The sequence below is a fragment of the Diospyros lotus genome, chromosome 12 (genome assembly GCF_014633365.1).
Source record: "Diospyros lotus cultivar Yz01 chromosome 12, ASM1463336v1, whole genome shotgun sequence".
Lineage (NCBI taxonomy): Eukaryota > Viridiplantae > Streptophyta > Magnoliopsida > Ericales > Ebenaceae > Diospyros > Diospyros lotus.
Window position 1 is genome coordinate 20,309,783 of NC_068349.1, and position 20,603 is coordinate 20,330,385.

General features: G+C 36.8%; 1 protein-coding gene across 1 annotated transcript in view; it reads right to left on the reverse strand.

Moving 5' to 3' along the window:
* LOC127787346 (TATA-binding protein-associated factor BTAF1) overlaps window positions 1–20,603 on the reverse strand; it is a 92,859-nt gene that overhangs the window by 25,508 nt on the left and 46,748 nt on the right. Inside the window, exons 13-21 of the mRNA XM_052315340.1 lie at window positions 8,632–8,872; window positions 8,154–8,324; window positions 7,540–7,965; window positions 6,975–7,418; window positions 6,607–6,726; window positions 6,047–6,529; window positions 3,757–4,295; window positions 210–699; window positions 60–128 (exon numbers count right to left, since the gene is read on the reverse strand). Of these exons, the coding sequence (XP_052171300.1) occupies window positions 60–128; window positions 210–699; window positions 3,757–4,295; window positions 6,047–6,529; window positions 6,607–6,726; window positions 6,975–7,418; window positions 7,540–7,965; window positions 8,154–8,324; window positions 8,632–8,872 (2,983 nt within the window). The remainder of the gene's footprint in view (window positions 1–59; window positions 129–209; window positions 700–3,756; window positions 4,296–6,046; window positions 6,530–6,606; window positions 6,727–6,974; window positions 7,419–7,539; window positions 7,966–8,153; window positions 8,325–8,631; window positions 8,873–20,603) is intronic.

A 20,603-nucleotide genomic window follows, 5' to 3' on the forward strand; every position in this document is an offset into this window, starting at 1 on the left:
AATAAAAATTTACACCAGGAAAAGGAATTATAAACATAGTTCAGATGGGAAACACATGCCTGCCTCTCAGTTCCAAGAAATCCTGGCATTAGAAAGTCAAAAAGGGACCATAGATCCAAGACATTATTCTGCAACATGAAGGAAATGATGTGTAAGACCAACTGGAGAACTCAAAAACATTCACACAAAACATTTACACTGGTAATAACCTGTATTGGAGTTCCACTCAGTATGAGGCGATGTTGGGCCTTCAACTGTTTCACAGCACTTGTGATTTTAGACTTTGAGTTCTTGATGATGTGACCTTCATCTAAAATACAATAATTCCAGAAAAGCTGTCCGAGGTAATCAACATCCTTACGCACCATATCGTATGATGTTATAACGATATTATGCTTATCAAATTGACATCGAAGAGAAATTCGTTCTTGAGCAGAACCAACATATTGAAGAGTAGTTATTACAGGGATGCCAATAAACTTATCTATCTCATAGACCCAGTGCCCAACAAGTGTTGATGGACAAATAATTAATGATGGTGGAAGTTTACTGTCATCCATTGCACTGTGCTCAGCAACGTCAGAGGCCACAATTGATGATGCTTGAAGTGTTTTACCAAGACCCATATCATCACACAGGATCCCGTGAAGGTTAAAACGCTTCAGAAAAGCCAACCAGTTTATACCTTCCTGCTGGTACCTGAAGGAGCAAAGAAAAAATTATAGATTTCCAACAAGGTACTACATAAAAACTGAAAATGCTGACATCAGCTTTGGGCTGTCTTCAGACAATCTTATTGTTAAAAGAAAACTAAGTACACATAATAGATAAGACAGATACCAACAAAAATCAGGCACTGATACCAAGGAAAACCATTTGGAAAGGGTTAAGAATTGCAAAAAGGACAGTCATAAGAGTAATCCAGCATGGAACTTTCCCAACATATATTTGGCCCAATTCTAACAGAACAAAAAAGATTTTAAAGTAGACACATGAATATATATATACATATTGTATAATTGACACAATTTTCCACTAGAATATTAATTACACTGAATACAAGTGAAGCCTCAACAGATTTAAAGATGGGGAAACCTCAATGGAGCTAAATTAATGAGTGCAATATATAAATTATTGATTATTTTTCTAGACGGATAAGACAAAAGACAACATGAAAACCAGCTTGAATTATGGACAGACGCCTTAGAATCGAAGGTTTAAAGTCAAGCAGGTAATGAATGATATGGAAGTTTAGTACAAATAGAAATGTGGATGACAATGAGACATGAAGACCAAATTATGAATAAAAGATGGGGAGATTAATGAGGATATTACCCATAGAATTAAGATAGGATGATTAAAATGGAAAAGTGCCTGCAGCATTTTGTGACAGTAAGATTCCATTAAAGCTAAAAAATAAAATTTCGTAAGACAACTATAAGATTGCTTTGTTGGATGGCACAAAATGTTGGGCAATAAAGCACCAACTTGTGCAAAATATGAATGTAGTAGAGATGAGGATGCTAAGATGGATGTGTTTCCACACAAGAAAAGATAAAATTAGAAATAAGATTACTCATAAGATTGGAGTAGCTCCTATTAAAGATAAAATATTTCAAACACAATTGAGATAGTTTGATCACGTGAGAAGAAGACCAATAGTGATTCCTGCAAAGAGAGTGGATAGAATGGAACAAGCATCTAGCAAACAAGGTAGAAGAAGACAAAGAAAAATAAGGTGGGAGACACTTAGGCATGATATTAGTTATAAGGGCTATAGACCGAAAAAACTGAAAAGCTAGAATGCATGTAGCCAACGCCACACAGCGGGATAGAGGTTTAATATGTTGCATGCTGTTATCTCTAATCAATTGTTCAAAAAAGAAAAGATTATTAAGGATGTTAATCAGAAAATCAGATCCAACATTTTATCCGATTGTATATTCTCATCAAAACCAAAAGGAAAGTTTCACTGCATAGTTCTAAGACCATTTGTTTGTTGTGAGCATAACTGAGATGAAGCTGTTATGATAGATGTCTAACCTTGAAAGAAATGACTGAAGGTTGGCATTGTGCCTACTGAAAATAAAATGTGTTGAGGAGATTAAAATGGTTTAAACATGAGGGGACAAAAGCAATAGATGCAAATATGTGGTGAGTAGATGGAATACAAGAAGTTTGTAACGAATGAGATAGAGGAAGACCAGAGAGAACTTGGTCAAAAACTTTTAGGCATCACATGGAATAATTGACTACACCTAGCAGAATTAAGGCTTGTGATGATGGTGATGACGATGACTATTATAAATTATGGAAATGATCTCTAGCAGCAACCACTTTCTCTAGTTTATTTTTGCCAAAAAATAATTGAGAATGATAAAATTTAAAAAAAAAATCCTTGTTAAATTTCAAAGACACAATTAAAGGAAATATTTTTTCTAATTGTTTTCTTGGGACTGACTGAACAGAAAATTTGGGAATATAACTGTGCTAGAAAAGGAAAAGAAAGGAAAATGAGAAAGAAAATTAACACCCCCATCTTTTATTTAAAGAAATAGGAATAAAATAACATCCACTTAGTCTCCTTAAGGATTTTTCAGACTTTTGAAAAAAAAAACGGAAAGGAAAAAGAACAAGAAAAGTAAGATTGCGTTTTCTTTGTTGTTTTCAAGTCATTTTTAGTTTTCAATTTTCTAAAACAATGAAAATGCATTTATTTTGTCATTTTCAAAAATGCATTTTCGAAAACAAGAAAAAAATTTGTAAAGGAAATCCAAAACAACAAAATGTTGTTCTGGTTTGTTTTGATTGTTTTTAGCAAAAACAATCTCTAAGAGCAAAACATAGAAAACACAATTCATTTTCCTTGTTTTGGCTCTAAAAAAGAAAAGGAAAAAAAAAAAGAAAAGAAGGAAAAAAAGAAAAAAAAATATTCTTAAATTTAAAAAAATATATATATTTATTTAAAATTTAAAAAATATAGTATATCTATATTATAATTAAAAATATAGGTTAACATATAATATATTATTAAGTATATTACACATATTATGTATAATAATATTTAACACAAATTATCACTCAAGATGTCAGCAATTTATTAATCAAATTTATTATTTTATTTTAATAGTAAAAATTTATTAAAAATAATTAATTTTATTATTTAATAATCAAATTCATTGAATAAAATATCATAAATTATTTTTTTTCAAAATTCCAAAGTAAACGTTTTTTCTAATTTTCTATTTTAAGAAATAATTTTTTAAAATAATAAACAGAACACGTTTTTAATTTTCTAAAAACAAACTATTAAAACAGAAAACTGAAAATAAATTTAAAACTCAAAACTGAAAATTAAAAACACAAAGAGAACACAGCCTAATTTTCCCATCTCTGATTTCAAAGAGGAAGAAAATAATTTCCACTTAGCCTCCCTCATGATCTCTACCCCTTCAAGCCTAGGAAGCAAACAGAGAAATAATGATCATTGTTTTACCTTCCATTTCATTTGTTTCCTAACATTCCAAACAAACAATGATGGTTTTAGGACATGGACTGAGTGTCATGTAGACAATGATTGCGATTATAGAAACAGGAAAAGAAATCCAATGCAGATGCATTTATCGCTCAAACTGGTAGAATTCTTGGTGTACAACTTCAAAACATAAAAGTGCAGCATTTCGGTAAAAGTTAATGAGCAGAATGCATGATTTCTGGAACATGCAGCAAAAAAAAAAAAAAAATTAGGGAAGTTACCTCCTTAGAGAAACTTTTAATTCAATAGAGAGCCTGTAATCATCAATATGAGAGTTGTCAACAAGTTGCTCAAGAAATTTAGCGTCTTCTTTACTTCTGGACAAACCATCACTTAATTCTATAGGGGGAGAAAGACCACGTGCCAATGGAAGAAGAGGCACAAGGGCAGCAAAACTATGAGTCACACTTTGTCTGACTGAGTGGTCACAATCACTCATACACCTCAAAAGTGGAACAACTAGCAAAGGAGCATAAGGGACCAGCACCACACCCAAGCCCTGAACAAGCAGATTAACAAGCATGCCAGCTCCTTGTCTGGCATAAACAGATGTCATGTCACCTAACATAGGAATGACATTTTCAATTAAAGCACCCATCACATTAATTGTCATTGATTTTGCCATTGATGTGACACATCTTGATGCAGCCAACCTAACAGCAATATGGGAATGGCAAATGCATTTGAAAATGCAAGGCAGAAGCGCTAGCAGTTTTGGTCTCAGTTTCTCATCTAGCAAAGGGGCAATAGAACGTACAACCTGCCCATCAAAAATGATACAGAAACATAAATACCAATAAGGAATAAAGGTTAAATTCAAGGGCAATTTAAGCATGCATATGAGAGGATTGCTGTCCTGATTGATTGTTCACTGTAGATTAAAGACAATACATATGTGCCCCTCCTTCCTGAATCAAACTTATTAACAGTAGAACATCATAAATTGTAATATTTCATAGAACATGCGTAAACTTCAGATATGCCTGTGATTCATTATGCAATTCAGGAATTAGATAGCTAACATGTTCAATGCTCTGCAAGCTCAATGTTCAAGAATCAGCTTCAGGCAGCATATAACCTCATCCAAAAGTTCACAGGCCCTATGTTTCAGAGTTGCCCTATTAAGAAAAATACTTTCATAACAGCAATTCAAGGCAAAAGGCAATGTCATTACAAAGTTCATACACCTTATGCTTCACAGTTCCCTTAATCAGAGAGATAGGCCCAGAAAAGCATTAGTGGTAGAAGTAGAATTCAAACCAGACACACAACACAGCTATTCAGTTTTCTTTCTATGTTCTATTCCCTTTCTTTTCTTTCCAACAACAGAAACAAAAACTGATGACATAGAGTGCAAAGAAAAGTAAAATCTGACTTCTTTAACTGTAAGTTATGAAGTTTCAATGGTAGATTCTCGATATTTCATTAATTTCGCTGATTGAACTCCAATCAGATTATTCAGATAGAGCATTTCATAGGATACCAAACACCAGACAGAATAGCTTAACTCATATGGTCACAATACCACTGCTTTGTCAAATAACGAAAGCATCAATGATATAATTCTACCAGATAATGCCCCAGTAACAAATGGGTCAACCTCAATGGCTTCACCATGACAGAATTCAGCAAAATATTATATATAAAAACAAAAAAACAAACAAAGCACACTTTCACATAATGACAAGAATATCCAATTACTGCTAGGCAATCAGTAAAGTAAAATAATCTTTTCCTAGACTAACTGTGAAGCTGACAAAGGTTTCCACTCCCTCATGGGCACACCCCTCCTAAGTTATTAAAATATATTATACAAATTGTGTTAACAGTCTGAATATTAAATTCAAAACATGTCCTAAGGGAATATAGAAAGAGTTCCAAAAAAAAGAAAAATATTTCATGTTACTGAATTAGCAGATTAGCAGCACTTGACCCCATTAAGACTAACCAGAAAATGAGTTGTATACAAACAATCAAACTTCTAATCAACTATGGAATAGATCTATCCAAAGGGAAAATGTCATTTAGAGTTCATCGTCGGGCTGGACTTGCATCAAATAAACAGAACTCTTAAAAACAATAAATGATATGATATAGGGTTAGTCACAATTGAAGTTCATTATCAAAATTCACAAATTTATTTCTCACGTAATTTTATCTGGATAGTAGTTCGCATGTGATGAAAACCTGTGACCTTTGATTCTAAAAAAAGAACAATTTGAAACCAATATCAAGGAAAATTCCAAGGTTCAAAGAGATAAAAAGGGATGCATCCACACACAATTCCCCAGCTGATGCATATAAAGGGAAATACAATAATGCTACATTTCTCATTAAACATGACACTTCAAAAAGATCCAAACTAAAAACAAGCTTCAAGGAAGCAAGAAAACTTTAGGATGATTGCAGAAACAATGACAATTGACACAGTAATATCAATAAAATGTTCAACCACCATGACAAAAACACGGAGATTTTCAAGCATAACAAAAGTGTGTAGATGATGACAACCTGGATATTATTTATCAAGATCTGAGGGTCCTCAATGGATTCAATAGCTAAAGTAATATGCTTTTCATCTTCAAGAGTCAGACCCTTAATATTGCCAGGTTTGAGGACTTCAGTAAGGCAATCCCACAGCTTAGGAAGCATATCGAACAATGAAGCACCAAACTTCTCACAAAGATGTTTCAACGCAAGTTCAGAACCACGTCTGCTAATAAATCCCTCAACCCTTGATCGGTCCTCACCAGAGGGTAGCATATGAACCTTTGACTTCTGCTTACTAGTACCGCTACCAAAGGATAAGAGATTGTGATCTTCAATAATCTCCACAGAACTCAACACTGCAGCTTGAGGAGTCTCACGAGGATCCATGCACAACAAACTACAAAGGTTTTTAATTAGCTTGTCATTTGGACTAGGCTTCCGAGCAATACAATGAGAAATAAGTTCCGCAAGTGCCTCAGCTGCCTTATTTTGCAGAATTTCCTCCTTCACAGAGAATAAAAGATAGTTTAGAAATAAAAGAATGGTTAAGTGATCGAAATAATATACGCTTATAATGCTACCTGCTCTTTTTTAATAGAAGCCATTAAAGGCAATATAACTGGATTAAGCTTTGCAGGAAGCTCTGACATCCAAACAACAGCACCAGCAACTAAAGAAGAGACAGTAATATGCAAATTACTCTGTCAATTGTCAAATAAGAAATAGGAAGTTAATTCAGAGAACTCAAGAGGAATTAAGAAAGGAACCATTTGACCAAAAGTATGATCACATTATAGAATAAAATAAACAAAAATAAGCACATAAAACATTGCAAAAACAAATTTGAATTGAAGTACTGAAAAATAGAAAGAAAAGTTGACGTGCACAAAAACATGCAAGAATTAGAAGAGCATATATCCAAATGCACTATCACATGTCTAAACCATACCTGAACACATTTTAAATAGCCTGCAGTTGTCAAAAGTCTTTGTTTCAATGACTCTAATTCATCAACAACATTTCTTTCTACAGTTTCCTTGGCAGCAGCATCATTACCTAGGAATGGAAGTCTCGATGCAAAACTAATTGCATCATCAGCACTCAAGCTTTCCAGGTTAGTTTCAGGAGATGGCAACTTATTATTAGAGATCCCAGATAACTCAATAACACGAAACAATTGGCTAGCCTCATTTCGCATCTTAGCATATGTCCTAGAAAGTTCAGCATAAGGAAGAAGGGAATCTTTAGTAGGGAATGCAGGATCTGTGCATCCTAACAAATCTAACAACCAATTCTTTAAATTGTTGGAAAACTCAAGGATAAAAGTTGTAGTTCCACTGAGATTTCTGCTTTTGATCTCCTTGAACCAAGAAATAAGAACCATGGAGGCCACCTGGTACAAGGAGCAATTAGTCCAGAATAATCAAAGGGGTAGAAAAATGAAATAGGAGGCGGAGAAGGGGAAGGGGAGTGACTTATGAACTTTCTAATACATTAGAAGGAATAACTAATACCTGCCGCTGAACTCCAGATAAAGAGGTAAGGGCCCTCCACAATGGATCAACTACATACTGCATACAACCCTCATGCAATTTAGATACAAAAAGTCCCAATGCGGTTGCTGTAACAACACGTGTATTTGTAACAGACATTTCCACATCAGCACCAACAATAATCTTGGTAGGGTTGGCGGATGGATCTCCATTACTATCCTGTGAAATAGTAGCTTTTTCCGAGTCCAAGGCAACATTAATGCAAGAATCATTCTCAATTTTCACCACTTTCAACTTGGCTGCGGCTTTAAAATGACTTTTACGAGGAAGGGCTACAGCCCAGAACATTTTTGTTGCATCCAGTGGAGAACCATATGGAGTAGTTGCTAGCTCTATCCAAGAAGAAAAATACAGCTTCGCAGCAGCTTCCAGGTCTTCCACCAAGCACTAATATCAAAGGAGGAGCAAGATTTACAACAAGAATAAAGGAAATCTAAAAGAAACACCATTCAAGCATTAAGCAAATTTAGCTAGAGAGAGCAAAACAAAGCATGTGACTTCACCCCAAAAGGGGGTGGGTTAGTAGGTGAGATTTGATAATTGAATTGTAGCAAAATCATGCATTCCATTCAAACCTGAAGGAGGAGCCTCCAGACCCTCTCTGAACATTGCAATATATCCTCATTTGATTCCAGAAGCAAGTTTTGAAAAACTATCCTAAGTGTATCACCCAAAATGAAAGAAGGCCACAAAGAAGAAGAGGGCTCAGAGATTTTCCTTTTATATCCAGCTTCAAGCAGCCTTTCCTGCAAAATAATTCATGGTGCCGTTAGGAAGGGTAATATATGTATCATCTAGAAAGAGTATGGATGAGACAGAAAAAATTGAACAGCACTATCTAAAAACCAATGGACACTACCATCTAAACTGATAAAAAAGAAATTCCATGTAAACTAGCTATGGACAAATAAAGATGGAAAGAAAACCAATGGACACTACCATCAAGTTGGTCATCGGCAAAGATAAAACAGAGAAATTAACCAATCAACAGCAGGCACAAGCCTCTAGAGCAATGAAAGAGAACACAAAAGAAAAGAAAAAAACAAGGCTTACCAAAGTGCGAATAGCTGAATAACGGACTGAACTGATACTATGCCTCATAAATGGCCACAACCGTGGTGCCAATGATGATAGCATATATGGGTTTTCCTGAACAGCCATTCCTTCCCCAGAATCATCCAGACCAACCATTTCATTTAAATCAAACTGTTGCTTTTCTTTTGACTCGGGTGTTACAGACATCTTAGGAATCATCTCTTCCTGAGAATATATTTCTGCCAACAAATTCATTACACTGCAAAACAATAGATAAACAATTACAAAAAAAAAAAATGCAAAAATGTTCATGATTACAATTGCCAACACAAAACTTTTTACATGCCCATTTCTGAAATGTCTGCCAATAATTCCAAAAATGATCTGATGTTTATCCAAAATTTATAACCGAGCAAACATCAAAAAGTGAGAGCATTATGCCTACTCCCAGAGGTCCTAAACCGTTACACCTTTATCAAACATGTCCAGAGATCAAAAAAACAAACTACTAAGACCTGTAACAGAATGACAATAAAATCATTATGCAACAGGACAAAATATGGGAACTCAAAGGTGTAAGCAAAACAGAGCATGAATATCTTGTGAAGATTAGTTTTTGATTGAAGAAATAGGTTGACTCCACTTGTACAAGAACTCATCCTTCCAGCCAGTAATTCAAATATCTGCAAAGCTAGCTTCTCCTTAGAAGTTTTAGGCAATAAAATATTATGCTATGCATGCTACGTCAATGAATTTAATGCATCTTTAGCCTTGGCCACAAGCTTGAGGACCCTTCAAAATTTTGTTGTAATAGATATAATCATCAATTGTTGGTTTTCAACAAAGAATTCCTAGTAAGCACAAGTCTTAGCTCATAAAACATGTCCATCCCTTTTAACTCATCACATATAGCTCCTACCAATTGAATTGTTTGATTAACCAATAAACAAAATCCAGCGATGGGTGCCCCAAGTGTCCAAACAGTAAGAAAATTAAAAAAAAAAAAACAAACATCTTTATCAGTGCCCAACATGCATCTAGAAATGTCCATCAAGTGTTTGTGTCCAACACGAGGTATAAACCTCATGGACGTATTCATGACTCGTAGGAAGATCCCAACAAACATGACAATAAGCCTTTGCACTATCCAACTTAAACAATTTACACTTGCACCAAAAATGTTAAACCTTAATATGGGAGTCCACATACTCATGGGCCACCAAAACAATACATGGATCTGGCAACCACCCACAAAGGCAATATGAGACCTGCACAATATCATTTGATGGCAATTCTAAATTTTTTACATAACACTGTCCCTAACATCTTGTATAAATACATCCCACAAAACAAATTGGACTAAAATCTTCAAGATCCATGACCCTTCCCTTCTTAGAAATAAAGAATCGACTGCAGCATTCAGGCTTTTTCTAAACTACACGAACAACAAAACTCCTACATGACAACACAAAACTCATTACCAACAAACTCCAAAATGGTTGAAAGGAAAATGTCATAAAACCATTTTGCCCAAGAGATTTATCCCAACCCTTGCTTTTCAAAGCACCTTCAACTTCCTGTTTTAGAAAAAAGCACCAATTGTGTTACCCCAGCATTAGGGTTTTAAAATCTGCCCTGGAATGGATTCCCATCAATTCTCATCTTTAGAGAAAGCGGTTTTGAAAGATCAACCACCCCTACAACCACATCATATACCTTAGCAACATTCATCCATTAATATTCAATTTTTACTGAAACAATTGAATCACTTGACGGTGCTAACACTTTTCACTTCCAACTAAACCTTCTTACATCAATAAATTTTTCACTTCTCTTTCCATCTCAATTATCCTCATCCTCTTTTTTTTTTTTTTTCACTGAGCTCAATTTTGAGATTCTTGTTATTCTTCACCCAAAAATATAATTGTATTTGTAGGATTTACCCCAAAGAAAGTTCTAAGACTATAAGGAATCCTGTTGTGAATTTCAGTGCATCCAACTCATGGACAAACATGTCCTATATATCTCAAAAACAAAAAATCGGGACACGATCATGCCATTAAAATGTAAGACACATCCCACCAACATATGTTCATTACATTATATACATTCTAATACATGCTGCAATGAACTTTTTAGACTACTACGGCACCATGGAAAATAAATATAGACCAGTATTATTAAAGGCCCAAGGCGCACTAAGGCGCACAAGGGTTTTGGAGCCTGAAGCGCAAGCTTGGAGCCTGAGGCGCAAGGCGAGGCGCGAGTCTGATAGAACTAGGCGCAAGTTAAGAAAATAAAATAAAATAAAAATATGTCATTCTTCCCTTTCTTTTTTTGACATATAATCTATAATTCCTCCCTTTCTTTTTTGGGGAGAGCCGAGAAGGGAAGGGCGAAAGGCTGTGTTGTCGCAGTTGTCCGAAGAGGGAGAGGAGAGCCGAGAAGGGTGGTTGTGCTATCTGTTTGAATAGGGAGAGGAGAGCCAAGCAAGAAGGGAAGGGATGTGCCATTGCAGCCGTCCATTTGAAGAGGGAGAGGAGAGCCGAGAAGGGAGAGGAGTCCTAGTCGTCTTGGAGCTGTGCCGTGACTGCCGCCCAAGGGAGAGGATAGCCGAGAATAGCCAAAAAGGGAGAAGAGAGATGCTGAACATGACAACTCTACAAACTTGACTTTTGGGGATTTCTTGTATCTTAAGTCTCTTTGTTTCAGTTTTCCAGAATATCTTGATTTCTTTTATTTAGGTATAATTTGAATTAGGATTAGATTTGATTAAAATATAGCAAGAAATCAATTCCAATTTAGTATTTTCTTAAAATCTGAAAAGTAATACACAAATTAAACTAAAACAAACCAGGCGCAGCCTTGGCATGCCTAAGCCCAAGGTTGTGCCTGAGAGCCTAGGTGCACCTAGGCTCACCATGGCAGATCTTGCCCGCCTGATTTGTTTCTTGGTACCAGGCTTGCACTTGGTATCAAGGCATGCCTTTAATAACACTAATATAAACACACAAGCATTATTTTTTTTAAAGAAATCAAAAAGAACTTACAAATCCTAGTGTCTTCACTCTAGATGAGATGTGATGTGTGTCTTTTAGCCCCATGATACATCCCTTACTACATAGTAAGGAGAGGTGTTAACGTTGTGCAGAAACAAAAGTGGTCTTGATCGGTGTCATAACCCTAGGGTTTGGCTCGAGTTTAGAAAGGGAATTGAGAGAGAGAGAGAGAGAGAGAGAGAGAGAATTGGAGGGAGAGACTAAGCAGAAATAGGGAGAATGGAGGAAAATAGAGGAGAACGAGAGAGAGAATGTAAGAGAGATCTAAATTCAATATATCATTTTCACTTACTTCTCTACATACTATAGCTTATTTATAGGTTGTTTAACTGAAAATAGATTCTAGAACAGCACCATGTGCACTTCAACAAAATTAATAACATCTCCTAATAAACAAATGTAACTAATTACAGTATTGTCCCTCTAATTCCCATTGGGTCGTGATAATTCCCCCTCCTTGAAAGGTTTCTTGTCCCCAAGAAACTTATTACCATGGCAATGAGATAACGCATCCGCAGCCACATTCTCTTTCCCCCTTCTATATTGTATCACGTAATCCAACCCCATCAATCTTGCCATACCCTTCTTTTGGAGATAAGAGTGGAGTTTCAGTTGTGAGAGAAACTTGAGACTCTCATGGTCAGTTTTAATAATGAACCTCCCTCCCTCCCTCCAAATAATGTCTGCACTTCTCCACTGCCATTAAAACCGCTAGGAGCTCCTTGTCATATATACTAAGCCCTTGGTGCCTAGGGCTCAAGGCTTGGCTAAGAAAAGCCAAGAGTCTACCCTCCCGAGAAAGGATTGCCCCTATGCCCACCCCACTGGCATCTGTCTCTAGGGTGAAAAGCTTGTTAAAATCCAGTAGCCCAAGTACTGGAACTTTACTCATGGCCCTCTTAAGTTGTTTAAACGCTTCCTCAGCCCTCCAGTCTCAATTAAACCCATCCTTCCTCAACTGATCAGTGAGTAGTTTACACTAATCAACCCATAGTCCTTCACGAATTTCCAGTAGTACCCTGTAAGCCCTAGAAACCCCCTCAAGGCTCAGATATTACTAGACTTAGGCCAGGCAGTAATGGCCTCAATCTTCTTATGGTCAATCCCAACACCTGCTTTAGATGTAACATGCCCCAAATACTCAATTTGTGCTTGTGCAAAAGCACACTTAGACCTTTTCAGGTACAACTGGTTAAATCGCAAAACCTGAAAAGTAGTTCTAAGATGCTCTAGGTGTTGGTCAAAAGAAGACCAGTATATCGAGATGTCATCAAAGAATACTAAGATAAATTTTTTGAAATAGGGTTCAAAAATTCGGTTCATTAAGGCTAGGAAAGTAGCAAGGGCATTAGTAAGGTAAAATGGCATCACAATAAATTCATAGTGCCCATGATGAGTTTTGAAAGCAATCTTGGGGATATCCGATGGATTCATTCTTATTTGGTGGTAACCTGAGCATAGGTAGAGTTTGGAAAAAGTAGAGGCGTGTTTGAGCTCATCATGTAGGTCATCAATGATGGGAATTAGGAATTTATCTTTGATAGTAATAGCGTTTAGTTGTCTATAATTGACACAAAAACATCATATCCCATCTTTCTTTCAGACCAAGAGGACAGGAGAGGCAAAAGTGGTCTAATAATTGATTGGGAAAGCATGTCCCTAACCAACTTTTCAATTTTTGTTTTCAGTTTGGGAGGGTATCGATAAAATCTTATGTCGACAAGTTCAGCATTTGGCTTTAGGGGAATGGAATGGTCTAGAGGTCGTTTAGGTGGTAGAGACTTAGGCTCTACAAACAAGTCATGACATTTAACCAATAATAACTCAAGTGAGGTCAGATAAGATGCATGCCATATCGCATGTGGCTGATTTGGGCCATTTCCTGAGTGATTTCCCTCTGTCTCCTCATTGTCTTCCCCTTCTTCTTGGGCCTCGATCAAGAACAAATGTGCCACTTGGGACATTTTCTTTTGAATAAGCTGATGCAACTTCTTCCCCCTTTATCATTCTGCAAGACCCGATCTCCACGTTGCCTCAGAGGACCACCCTTCTCCTTTCCTTTTCTAAAGAAACTTACAACTTATTGAAATCGAAACTAATTGGACTCACCCCTTCATCCAATCCAACCTAGAACTATGTGACAAACTCCCAACTTCAACAATCTCAAATCAGCCTCAAATGCTTCACCGTGCATCTACCAGCAAATCCCAAGCAACCTAACATGCGATATGATGTTTTGCTTTTGATATGCTTTTGATGATGAAAAACAATTGTATTTTGATGATGAAATTATTTTATTAATAGTTAGTGCCCCAAATTATTTTTATATATTTTATTAAGTAACAAAATAAAAATTAATTTTATTAAGCAAATCTAATGCCAAAAGGTTGAGCCAACTTCCTCTATTTAATTAGTAATTAATTTTAAAAAATTAAAATAATATTTTGAATAAATATACAAATTGAAATAGCCTTTGTGAATAGTGTTTTGACCGTTATGTACAGTGTTTTTGATCGTTGTAAAATTTGACCGTTAAAATAGTGTCACCAAAAGCCTAAAAATACCCTCAAATTCATTTGGAAGAGAAGCAAGGTGTCCATTGTACATATCTAAAGCATCTACAAGCTCCCAAACACTCTTAAGTGAATTGTCAAGCATTCCAAAGCTCTCAAAGCTTCATCGTCCACTCATCAAAGAGCCACAAGGCAAAGGGAGAAAAGCATTTCAAGTCTATTTCGAATTTCTCCATTGAGGTCACAAATTTATATTTCATTGCCTTGAATATTTGTACTTAATTGTTTTATTTATTTCTCTCTCACAAAGGCTTTACATTCATAGCATATTAAATTGCTTTCAAGCCTCGTAATTATTTTGAGAGATTTTGTATCTCTTAGAATTTAAATTTTTGTATAATCTCTTATATTTCCTAACTTGTTGCTAGAGGGTCTACTTGTCATAGTAGGAGATTTGTAATTCCAAGCGGGTTTATGCTAGAGGGACTATCAGTTGTGATAAGAGGTTTTTAGTAAATTGCGTGAAAAATCCTTAGTGAGGAGTTAAGGTAATGGGTTAGGATTGGTTAAGCCACACCACTATAAATCCTTATGTCTACTTCTTTGCATTTACTTTTACTTCATTTATCTTGTTAACTTTATCACTTGCTTATTTTTCTAAAATCTCATTTATTTGCATCAAAATTTTATTTTCCGACAAAGAGGATTTCAAGTTCAATTAAATTTTTAAAATAACCCAATTCACCCCCCTTCTTAAGTTATAATGCCATTGTTATACAATTATAACACATAACACCTTATTTCCATTGGCCACAATCACAGAGAGTGGTTGGGTGCTGGCCACAGGACACTTCATTTTCTTTGCAGTAGACCCTAATATGTAGAGAAAGACATGGAATGAATGAAGTGGATTCTTATCTCCCCAATTCTTTCTCCCTCTCGTTTCCTCTCTAATCTCTCCCTCTCTTTCTCTTTTGATTTCTCTCTTCCTCTTTTAAGTCTATCATCTAGTTTCTCTCCCTAATTCCAATCACAACCCTAGGTAACAGTAGGGATGTGACACATTGATGCCCTACGAGGTACTTATCTCCACACTTGAAGCATAGCCCAGCCTGCTTACATTGTTCGATAAGTTTGTCCTTGGATTGTAAATTAGGCCTTGGGGGTGGTAATGCCTAATACCAAACCCCTGTTCCTCCCTTCAAGGGTTCCAGCCTTGTTAACTTACCCCCATATTGCATAACACTTGGCATACCACCTCCATTCTGCCCCCTTTGTTTCCTCATCAAAGCCTCAAACGTTGACTCTTGTAAGGAGGCTCCCTCTACTGCCTCTTGTACTATTTTGGGCTTCAATACCTTCATTGTCAATCTCAATTCATCATTCAATCCTCCCACAAAACTAGACACGAAATACTCCTCTATCAAGTAAGCGTTTCTACTCAACACTAGGGACTTCAGCTCTTCAAATTTCATTTGATATTCCATCACTGTTCCTTCCTGCCTTAGGCAATTAAACTCCTCCACTACGTTCATCAGGCCTCTTTCCTCAAACCTCTCACAAAGTCTTTTAGAGAACTCTTCCCAACTATAGGACTCCCTGACCTTGGACCACCCCTGGAACCAAATGTCCCCGTTAAGGCCACCCTCTGGTTCTCGGCCACTTGGAGGATCACAAACATCTTCTCACACCTCCTAATCCACCATTGAGGTTTTTGTCCCTCGAACACTGGCAATTCCAACCTCGGCACTAGAAATCCGAAGTGGTTCGACTGAGTAGTGCTTTCATGTCTACTCTTCCACACATTTTCTTCCTCTGTGGATAGATCCACTTCAACCTTTGATGGCCCAACATTCCGATTACTAGTGCCAATTCCCAATAGAATTGGTTTTGTACGTTCCTTAGGAGGGAAATTAGGTGAAATCCTTACCTAATGTTGGTCGGAGAACATTATCATAAATTGTTGCAGTTGATCACGCAGCACATTGCCTTGCTCGTGCATCCCCCGCATTTCCTCTCGAATTTGGTCTCTCATGTCTCCCTTGAACTTCTCTGCAATCCCCTCAATTTCCGATCCACCACCGAGCCTATCCTATCCTCCATTGTCTCCACCCGAGCTTCAACTTTCGCCATTGAAGCAGTCACCTACTGAAGCTACAACTCCATATGCCTCATCCTCATGCCATCAGCCATCGTTGTATCTGTTGCAAACGCCAACCAGGACAGTGCTCTAATACCAAGATGACAGATCCCTAATCTGACAAAGAGAATTCTCTCTGATTCGAGAGAGAATTCGCGTGAATGTGAGAGGGAATGTAGAATTAGAGGATTGAGGGAGAGAGATGAGAAAGAGAGAGAGAGAGAATTAAGAGGGAAAATTATGATTCCAATTATCAAATCATAGCCTTCACAATGAGTTGGGTCGATCTCTTATACGGCCTCAACATGGGATTGGTGCCAAAATAGTTGCCAACTCCCTTTTGGAATCAATACAAGTTGCCTAACGGTCAACATACAACCTGCATTACTGGAAGCTTCTACCAGCAAGCTAAATCCCTCCAAAATTACAATTATAGCTATGGATAGCAACAAAGTAAAAGAGGTTACAGCCCAGGTACGTGACACTAATCAGCCTCATACTTCTCATCAACTGCATGAACACCATATTTCTCATCCACTGCTACTTCATCAGCTTCCTACACTACTAGATCAGTAGCCTTAGAAGCTCCTTTGATAACATCAGTTTTGGTCCTTTCTCCAAACTAGGTACACAAGTCGCTTACAAACTTTGGCTAACTCCATTCCACCCTCCCTCTACACCAATTCTAGAACCAAGCATCAGCTACATCATTTAAATAGGCTGCAGCCATATTAACCTTATCTCCTTCTGCCACCCGATATTGATAGAGCACCCGCTCGCACCTCCTGATCCACCATCTAAGCCTATCTCTTTCAAATGCAGGAATGTCCATCCGCGGGCTCAAGGGTGTGGAGTGAGTTCCCCCAACTCCTCGTCCCAAGTTTCCTACCTCTGCATCATCCATTCCTAATCTTAGAGACACAACAGCCTTAAGAATACCTCCAATCTGTTGGCTGCTCTTAGTATAACCTTTAGGCTGTAGCCTATGCTTTTCATTGCAACTCTCATATACAATCTGAATTAAGAAAGCAAAATATTCCTTAGAAAAACATTCAGCTAGAATACTAATCTGAAATTTATATAAAAAAAGGATCAAAAAGTCATCAAACTGTCTACTAAGGTCCATGATTCCTTTTCTTGCTGTAGCACATAGTCCTTTAACCATCTCTTCCGTTTAATTCCTTTAAATATCACTGCTATAACAACCTATTGCTCAGCTTCTAAGAATCTCTTCGAAAATTTATTCTAGTTCTAAAATTCAAAAACCTTAAATTCACAGAAGGCTAGATCTAAGTCGACCTTTAGCTCTTGTTTAATGGCCTCCAAACCAATTTCCAAGTCACCCTCAAACAACCTGTTGGCTCTGAACAGTTTCAAAAGATAACTTGTTCTAAGCAGCTTCAAAAACCTACCATGCAACTTCTGAACCCAACACTTCTGCTTTGCAATTACTTCCTTAGCGTAACACTAAAACCAAAAGTTATGTTGCACAATTACTTCTGAAAATTTTTGTGTCACGACCCCAAGGAATCCCCATGAATATAATAGTCATATGAATTATAGGTTTCTTTTTTTGATTGTATTGTTGTTATAGTTGTTAGTATATCCAATTGTAAGCCTATAAATAGGCTTAAGTAGTTAGAGAATGGCAAGTTTACAACAATAACAACAACAAGATATCCAACATTTATCCCACTATGTGGGGTCGACTACATGAATTCTAGACTTCCATGTATTTCTATCTTTTGTCATATCTTCATTTAGACCAATACACTTCATATCAAACTTTAATGTCTCTTTCAAAGTTTTCTTCAGTCTGCCTCTACCTTTTTTTTCACTAATTGTTCTATTTCATCAACCTTCCTCACAAGAGCATCTCTTGGTCTTCTTCTCACATGACCAAACCATCTTAGTTTAGTCTCTCTCATCTTCTCCTCAATTGGCACTTGTTAGAGTAGTTTAGTTTGCATGTTGTGTTCTTCTCTCAGCTTTTACATATGTTGTTGTTTATTCTATTATTGTTTATTCTTTCAATTAGCGCTATGTAACAAGCGGTAGTTGTGTTTGTTATGAGTTGTCTATTTAAGCAACTCATTATTCAGAATCTAATAGAGACTTGATTTGTTTTTCTCTCTGCTAGAATTTCAGCTCGTATTCTTTCTGGTTTCATTTTGTGCCCTAGATTTTTCATTACATGGTATCAGAGCTTCTACTCTAAATCGATGGCCTCCAATCAAACTCTCAATTCTTCCTCGTCTCCTCCTCATTCTTCCTCCTCGTTATCAACTGCATCTCAATCAGATAACTCATCAGTTGCTAAGACGTTAAATTTCGTCCCGATTAAACTCAATTCTGGCAACTATATCTTTTGGAAGGCATAAGTCCTTGCTACGGTGCGTGCCTTTGATCTCGTGTCGTTTCTCAATAAAGTGACACCTCCTATGAAGTTTCTGGCTGCATCCGATGGTGAAGAAATAGAAGTTAATCTAGCATATTTGAGCTAGATTCGATCCGATCAACTTCTGTTGGGATGGTTGTTCTCAACAATCGATAAAGAGGTACTTGCATAGGTGATTCATAGTGAGTCATCGGCTGAGGTATGGAGTACTCTAGAAAATTTGTACTCTCACCAAACTATAGCTAAATCCTTTCAATTAAAACAACAATTGCGATCTATGAAAAAGGATTCTCTGTCTATAAATGATTTCATTCTTAAGATTAAAACAGTTGGACACGCTTTGGCGGCAATAGGTGAACCACTGAATGACAAAGAATAGTTACTTGCAATTTTTAATGGTCTAGATCAAGAGTATGAGACGGTCGTTAGCCTTATTACATATCAAATGGATGAGATATATTTGGAGAAGGTACAATACTTGTTGTTGATGCATAAGCAAAGACTTTCAATCAAAAATTCTGCAATAAATTTTGATTCGGTCTCTACTATGCATGTAAATGTGGCTTCAATACCTTCTGCTCAAAATTCTAATTTTGGTAGTACTCGAGGAGGATCCTCTCAGCGAGGCAATGGATATGGTAATAGAGGAGGAGGAAGAGGACAAGGTAGAAATCTAATAGAAGAATTTACTGTCAATTGTGCGGTAACCAGGCCATTTTGTGGATCGATGTTATCACCGATTTGATAAAAATTTCCAGTGGCCATCAAACGCAAGTTTTGGCAGATCTGATAGTAGTAATCCACCTAAGTTTGTTAATCAGCCTCAATTCATGAATCAGTATCCTTCTAAAGCTTACTTGGCCTCCTTTAGTGATTCTAATGGGGTCTACACTAATGACATGGCTTCAATGCAAGGCGCTCACTATGGTAGTCCTTCTAATTCTTTCACACCTGACAACTTTGCAACCTCTCTTTCTCTTCTAGATTCAAACTGGGTTGTTGACTCTAGAGCAACTAATCATATCACCTTCAACTTAAATAACCTTTCTTTGCATGCTCCCTATACTGGTGGCGACAAAGTTGTTGTTGGTAATGGTAAGCAACTTCCTATTACTCATGTTGGCACTAGTTATTTGCAATCCCAACCACATTTAGTTCTTCCCTTGCCTAATATTCTCCATGTTCCTAGTATGAAGAAGAATTTGATTAGTGTATCTCAGCTTACTCATGACTATAATGTTGTGGCTGAATTTGATTCAAATGTTTATTTGATTAAGGACAAAACTTCCAGACTAGTGCTGCTTCAGGGACACCTTAAGGATGGGTTTTATCAGTTGACTCCAGCCTCTCGTTCCGCTGGTGGCAGCATTCTTGCTTCATCCCTAGAAACTTCCTTTGCTCCTTCTGCGTTTCCTTCAAAAACATGTAATAAACTAGATACATGTACAAGGTCAAACTCATTTTGTCATGAGTCACCACATGTTGTAAATGTTGTTCAGCATACTCAAATTTGCCAACAGTGGCATGATAGATTGGGACATCCTTCTATAAATGTACTTAGGTCTATATTGAATAAAATGGGAATTTCTTGCTCCGTTTCAGATCTGTCATTTTGTGATTCTTATAGGATTGGAAAATTAAGTCAGCTTCCTTTTTCAAGTCATGATATCACTGCTGTTAAACCCTTGAAACTGATTTATTCTGATCTCTGGGGACCTGCCCCTGTTTTGTCTGTAGAAGACTATAGATACTATATTATTTTTGTTGATGCATACACTCGGTATACTTGGATCCACCCCCTAAAGCTTAAATTAGATGCCTTGTCTACCTTTACTATATTTCACAAGTTTGCTGAACTTCAATACAACACTAAGCTTAAG